The sequence below is a fragment of the Chrysochloris asiatica genome, unplaced genomic scaffold (genome assembly GCF_000296735.1).
Source record: "Chrysochloris asiatica unplaced genomic scaffold, ChrAsi1.0 scaffold00065, whole genome shotgun sequence".
In the NCBI taxonomy this organism is placed as follows: Eukaryota; Metazoa; Chordata; class Mammalia; order Afrosoricida; family Chrysochloridae; genus Chrysochloris; species Chrysochloris asiatica.
Window position 1 is genome coordinate 7,248,466 of NW_006408583.1, and position 7,777 is coordinate 7,256,242.

Here is a 7,777-nt window from a genome sequence, read left to right on the forward strand (position 1 = left end):
TAAATCTTTACGGGAGCAGAAAGCCTCATCTTTCTCCCGCGGAACAGCTGGTAGTTTCGAACTGCTCACCTTGTAGTTCGCAGCCCAATTCGTAACCACTACGCGATAGGTATCAAAAATACCTACTGAGTTTATTAAACTATACATCCTTCCTATATGAGACATGGAGATGTATTTGAAAATATATTCACTTTTTGCCTAAGATCTTAAGATCCTTTACTTTTCACTAATGAGCCTACGAAAAGAATTCTGGTGAAAGTGAAATTTAGAAAGTGAGTAGCAAAATTGTCCCAGTTTAGAAACTTGTTTTTATTCAGTTGGTAACAGTAAGACAAACACTGTTTGATTTCCCCTTCAGAAAACATTGGGAGAAATGTAAATTGTATGAAATGTGGGCAATACCTTAAATTACCTCTAGGATTTGAGGGACTATCCGTAAATTGGTAAAACATAAGCAGGAGTCCTGGTATGGCGCTGTGGGTTAATGCGCCAGAATGCAAAGCCATTTAAACTGCAAGCTTGGCAGTTCAAGCTCACCAGCTGCTCCTCAGAAACCCTATACAGGGTCACTATGTGTCAGAACTGACTTAACAACAACTGACAGCACTTAACAACAACAAAGCAACTAGTGGGTTTGAACTGCTTACACTGTGGTTCGCAGTCCAGGGCTGATCTTACAATGCCAGTTCCAGTATATATGTAAAGGACATTTAATTTTAACGAACACCTAACCACAGCCTTTATACCTAAGTCAGCTACAGTAAAAAGTAAGGTGACTAGGTTGTCCTAAATTAACTTCATTTGAATTTATTATTTGCTAACAAAAGTATATTTACGCTACTCATCAGGCAATGCAAATCAAAACTACAATTAGATACCACTTCACAGTCTAGATTATGCTCAGTTATCTTCCTTTAGACTCTAATATTTGGTGGTGGTGGCGGTCATTGTGCCACCGAGTCAGTTCTGACTCATAGCAACCCTGTATATGGTTTCTGAGGCTGTAAATCTTTATGGGAGCAGAAAGCCTCATCTTTCCTGTGGAGCAACTGACTTTGTAGAGTCACACTACTGACTCTGTGATTAGTAGACCAGCTCGTAACCCACTACACTACCAGGGTTCCTTTTCAACATTGTATACAAAAGTGTACCTACACTTAGACATCAAGGAATGCAAATCAAAACCACAATGAGACACCACTTCACAACCACTAGAATAAAAAGACAGCTAATAACAAGAGTTGACAAGAATGTGGAAAAATTGCAACTCTCATGCACTGATGGTGAAAATGAACAATGGTACAGCCACTTTGAAAAACTGCTTCAAAATAGTAAACACAGAGTTACCATGACAAGCACCTAGGTATATACCTAAGAGAAATGAAAACATACATCCCCACAAATACTTGTACACAAGTGTCCAAAACAGCATTATTTTAAATAGTTGAAGACTGTGAGCCACTCAAATGTCTATCAACTGATGAATGGATATGTAATATGTGGTATTATCCACACAACGAAATATTTGGGAATAAAAAGAATGTAATGATCCATGCTGCAACTTGGATGAACTTTGAAAACATTATGCTAAAGCAGCCTGTCAGAAAGGACTACAGATTGTACTATTCTGTGAAATGACAATAGGCAAATATATAGACAGAAACTAAATTAGTGATGGCCTAGAACTGACGAGAGGCTAATAAGCTAAGCAGCATAAGGTTTCTTCTTGGGTGATTAAAAATTGATTGCAGAGGTGGCTGTACAACTCTTTGATTATACTACGTCACTGAACTGCATACTTTAAATGGGTCAATTGTATGGTATATGAATTGTATCTCAAAAAAGCTGGAGGTTTTTTGTTTGCTTTTTAAAGTTTGAGGGGCTTCAAAAAGTTCATAGAAAATAGTACAGAATGATAATTTTTTAAAATGTCCAAGAACTTTTTTTTGAAGCTCCTTCATATAGTTGGTCCCCAAGGGTTCACTTAAAGCATAAATACAAGCATTCAAAAACATCAGCCTCAATACTATAAGCAGAGCTCCAAGAAGTCTATTTTATATAGTTGGTCTTCACATGGTTGCTGTGGGTGATAATTCTAAACTATGAGCTATATATTACATATACACATTTTATATTTTACATAAACATGTATTAAAACAAATAACATCTGACCTGTTTAGTTCTCTTAGCCATGAGAGCTGGACTGTTTGTAATGCTATTCCCAGTAGGGTGTCTACTAAAACAAAGTTTCAACTCCTGTGGTCTGTCAAAAAGCTTAAGATCCAGTCTTGGAAAGTATTTGTAACTAAAATAAAAAGCAAAAATAGAACTGCTGATTCAAAGTACATTATTAACTCTCCATATTGTTCCAGTAGTTTCTTAAGTATGTCTGTGCCTTAATTGGTACCTCTATTCCCCAGTACTCATAGCATTGTTTTTTCCTTACATATATGTAAGTTAATACAGTTACAAGACACATAAACTACTATGTAGAAAACTTTGGCTCCTCTCCATCGCGTTTCTTTCAACCAACCCACCAAATCAGAAAACCCTGATATCGTACTTGACAGAGAACGTAACCCTTTTAACAGCACTCATGTATTAAATATCAATTTGTATTTTTAAATTAGTAGCTAGTGTGCTAATTTTAAGCATTTCTCCATAAATTTACCTTGAATTGGCATTTAAAAGAAAAGAAAATATTCAGAATATTTTATTTTAGAGATATAACCACAATTTAACCAATTCTTTAGTGTTAGGTATCTTTTTGGTCATTTCTAAAACATTTTTATAGTAAAATATCTTTTACATATATGTTTGTAAATCCCTTTGCTTAATTTATTAGAAAGAGTACCTACTAACAAGAGTTTGCCAGAGTCAATGTTTTTCAAGATTATTAACATTATTATCATCACTGCCAAATTATTTACAGGAAAGTTATACTTATATACACTCCAACTAGTAACATAACATATCCTCAATCTGATAGCCTAAGTTTAAAATGTTTCACATTCATTTTGGTTTTCATTTCTTTAAATACTGGAAAAGTGGTGTATTTTTTCATATTATTGGCAATTTGAGTTTCTTCTTAAAAATGGACTAATTATTTATTTACTTTGGCCAATTTTATTCTGGGAGATGTTGCCTTTCCCTGTTTGATTTTACATCTCATGTGTGAATATATTAATTCAAATTTATGGTAAGCAAGGAAAAACAAAAATAAATTCTGCAGTCAACTGAAATCAAAATAGTACCTAAGCTACTGACTTCAGCCAAAACTAATTAAGCCCTAAATCCCTGTTCTGGCAAGATTATATATTACATATTTTTGGATGGCACTTATTTTACATTCCCTTTGACAATAAGTTCTACGTTTTAACAACATAGTCTAAGAAAATAACTGGGTATGTACACAAAGATATTAACAGCAGAGGAATACAAACAAATAACACAAGATTAAATAAATCACAGTAAATTCATGCAATGTGTCACTTAGAATGATATGGCACAAAAATATTAAATGACACTGAAAAATGTTCAGACCATTAAGAAAAACACATCTTACATACAATGTACAACATGAAGTCATATTTGCTTCAAGTATGGTGGTGGTTTGCATGGAGTCAGTTCCGACTTATAGCCACCCTGTATAGGGTTTCTGAGGCTGTAAATCTTTATGGGAGCAGAAAGCCTCATCTTCTCCTGTGGAGCACCTGGTAGATTCTAACTTCTGACCCCCCAGTTAGCAGCCCAACATGTAACCCACTATGCTACAAGAGCAACTTGCTTTAAGTATAGTAAACATATTAATGCATTAAAAAAACAGTAAAGATTTATATTCAACTGTTAACAGAAATTATGTGTTACTGCTAAAATGACATACTTTAGTTTTCTTTTGTGTTTGATTTTCTAAATGAACTAAACTACATTATCATCCATCATAATAAACAATAGTCATATTCATTTTAATTTATCAAAAGACTCCCATCCAAATCCCTTTAAACCCTATTCTTTTCATTTGTCTTATTTTAATAAAGACTGATTTCTGGCCGTCTACTTTAATATGTTTTCTCTAATATTTTACGAGTTCATAAGAATTTCATAATCTTTAATATTAGCCAAGAACAATATTAACATCAAAATCATCAAGAAGAAGTAAATTTTTTTCCCTTCAGACTTGAAGTTTAAACATTAAAATATGGTTAAATAAGTGTTTAGGTGAATTAATAAACAGTATCTGGTTTCCCTTCCAACAAGACTATCCAATTCTAATTATACCATGAAATAGTCTTCTGCATTTGTTCATAGAATAAATGTTGAAAATGTCTTTCTCAATTTTTAACGTATTTACTAAGAGTCAGAAAACAAACAAAATAAACTATCAAAGGTGTGTCTAAACATCAGTTAAAAAGAGATTCCCTCTACCTGTACTTTGGGGAGAGGTCCATCCCATCATCTGGTGGTGGCTCTGGTGGCATTATGAATACCGTGTGCTCACTTTTCTGTGAATCGTCTATCTCTATCAATTTGGTGTCTTCTGATAGATCAAAATCAACCTAAAAATAATGATTTTCTCCAGTTAATTGCATAAGTAATAGTCAATTCTGAAATTTTAACAATTAAGTCTAAGAAAAAAATACCTTATCTGTTTTCTCTGTGCCTTTATCAGGAAACAACTACAAAAGAGAAGAGATTCTTAATAAAAAGATACACTGTGAACTTCATAGAAATGTTTACTCTTAAAATTCTGATTAAAAACAAACATATTATCTTTCTTTAATACTTGGCATATATAAAGCCCTTCACAATATATGTTTGGGCCCTATGCCAATAAACTAAAGAACAGTATTTCTAATGTCTGGGCTAATGTGCTGGACTCCCTGTCAATGGTTCAACCCCACCAGCTGTGCCTTGGAAACCCTATACAGGGTAGTTATGGGTTGGTACCAACTCAATGGCATTTAACAACAACATAGGACAGAAAATAATTTTTAATTTTTTGTGAAACTATCTTTATAAACAAAAGGCAGTCAAAAGGCGAATGAAAACTCCTGCTTTAGTGACTGACATTTTCTAAGCTTTGCATCTAATTGGAAGATAGTTACAATATCAGTTTCATCAATAAATTAAAACGCTGCCATTTTTAAGACAGCCCTGGAGTTCTAGATCACATTGAAAGTACTGCAGAGAAAATTATTTGAATCTTCTAAGGTATACAAACCATTTCTGCTGTTGTTGCTAAGTGTTGCTAAGTCAGTTGCGACTCAGTTACCCTGTGTAGGGTTTCCAAGGAGTGGCTGGTAGGTTTGAAACACCAGCCTTGTGGTTGTTGTTGTTATGTGCCGTGGAGTTGGTTCCGACTCATAGCGACCCTGTACAGGGTTTCCGAGGCTGTAAATCTTTATGGGAGCAGTAAGCCTCACCTTTCTCCCACGGAACAGCTGGTAGTTTCGAACTGCTGACCGTGCGGTTCACAGTCCAATTCGTAACTACTACGCTACCAGAGGTCCTTAGCCTTGTGGTTAGCAATCCAGTATTACCCTACAGCACCAGACTAGGACTCCTACACATAATTAAGAGCCCATAAAAGTCAAAATATCATATTTTTTTCTTTGAATATTAACTCAAATTTTATATACTGTTTACTTTAATAATCAAGCGCAATATCCACTTTGAAAAAATTAAGAATCCTATTAAACAGGAGAAATGAGTCATTACTGTCAAGAATCAACTTCGAAGCTTCTTTAGGATGGATGAGTAAACCTTCAAAATTTAGCATATTTTTTCAGCTATTTTCCAACAAAACAGCAACAAAAAACATACTGGCAAATTTTACCAGACCTTCCATTATTCATGAAACTATTTTTAAGAACCACTAGGCCTTAGCCATTGAAATGAAAAATATGATAATGAGCTTGGAAGGTTCAACAAAATGTTACTAGTAATTAATGGTGATGTTCAAAGAAGAAAATTAGACATGTATGATAGAAACTTGATACCCAAAAGAAAAGGGATTCATACAGTAAACCCAGAAACACACACACACACACACACACACCTACACTGTCTTTCTCACATTAAGATATACCTTGGGCTAATGATAGCACAGCAACCCAAATCGTTATGATTTTTCCTTAACATAAGTGTATAGAATAAACTTTACCTTTTCTATGCAGTCATCAAAAAATGCCAATCCAGTATCTTTATCACTTACAAAACTGCACTCTTCAATGAAACGAATAAAAATCTGTGTTTTACATAATAGGGTATAGAATTTTGTATAGGCACGATCTCGACTTTTTAAAAATCCTGGAAAAAACAAAATCACAATTAAATTCACATTTTAGTGGAACTAGACGTTATATTATTTTAAATCTATATGTGTGAGACGTACTAAATGGTGTTCTAAGGAGTGAAAACCAACAACAAAAGACAACAACCTGAGACTAACATACATGACACCACCCCCCAGAACTCAATCCAGATTATGTTGCTGTTTTTGTGAAGTGCCACTGAATAGGCTCCAACTCATCTAGACCCTGTATGGGGTTTTCGGAAATTGATTGGTAGGTTTGAGCTGCTGCCCTTGGAGTTAACAGTCCAGTGCATGTCCTACAGCATCATACAAGGTCTCTAAGACACAGAAGTAGTTAAAGTAAAACAGACCAAAAAAAGTGAAAATGGGGGACAAGAAATATCAATTTATAATGAAGTCAACTACAAGCATTAAGATAGAAAAGCGTAGATTCAGAACTTGCAAATGACAAGGAAGTCAAGTAGAATCAAGATTAAAAGGGATGATTTTAAAAGGAAAAAAAGTTAATAAATTACTGGTAACCTAAAAGACAATTAATAAACCTTCTCATCAAAGTTTAAAAAAAAGAGGAAAATCATAAAGATTTAGTAAAAAGTAACACAACAGATGATGGAAAAGCTCCATATCATCAGTGAAAACAAGGCCAGGGGCAGACTGTGGAACAGACCATCAATTACTCATATGCAAATTCAAACTGAAGCTGAAGAAAATAAAAACAGGTCCACGAGAGCCAAAATATGACCTTGAATATATCCCATCTGAATTTAGAGATCATCGGAAGGACAGATTTGATGCATTAAACATTAAAGACAGAAGACCAGAAGAGTTGTGGGATGACATCCAGAACATCATACAGCAAGAAAGCAAAAAGTCATTAAGAACACAAGAAAGAAGGAAAAGGTCAAAATGGATGTCAGAAGAGGCACTGAAACTTGCTCTCCAGTGTAGATACACTAAAGCAAATGGAAGAAAAGAGGAGGTCCAAGAGCTGAATAGAAAATTTCAAAGATCAGCTGGAGAAGATAAAGCCAAATATTATAACAAAATGTGCACAGATCTGGAATCAGAAAACCAAAAAGGAAGAACACTCTCAGCATTTCTCAAGCTGGGGGAACTGAAGAAAATATTCAAGCTTCAACTTTGGTTATTGAAAGATGCTCTGGGCTAATTATTGAATGATGCAGAAACATCAAGAGAAGATGGAGAGAAACAAACAAGATGGTGGATCAGGTGGAAGTGCAGTGAGGAGCTCCATCAGGAACAACACAGAATACACGACCAAGCAGGCTGAGGGGATGGTCCCAGAACTCTGAACCACATATAAAGGAATATTTAGAAGGTTGGAAGGCGTACAGCTAGTGGAATTTGTGGCAGAAGCAAGAAATCCATTGCTTTCTAACTCGAGACGCTCAGCTGCTCGAGGAGCTGCCATCTTGGGTGAGACCAAGCGGGGGAAGGATT

The 7,777-nt window shown here is 35.0% G+C and overlaps 1 protein-coding gene across 1 annotated transcript in view; it reads right to left on the bottom strand.

Annotated features, from left to right (window-relative positions):
- DENND4C (DENN/MADD domain containing 4C) overlaps positions 1–7,777 on the bottom strand; it is a 105,286-nt gene that overhangs the window by 58,241 nt on the left and 39,268 nt on the right. Inside the window, exons 12-15 of the mRNA XM_006864471.1 lie at positions 6,164–6,309; positions 4,641–4,676; positions 4,426–4,556; positions 2,173–2,305 (exon numbers count right to left, since the gene is read on the bottom strand). Coding sequence (XP_006864533.1) covers positions 2,173–2,305; positions 4,426–4,556; positions 4,641–4,676; positions 6,164–6,309 — 446 coding nt within the window. The remainder of the gene's footprint in view (positions 1–2,172; positions 2,306–4,425; positions 4,557–4,640; positions 4,677–6,163; positions 6,310–7,777) is intronic.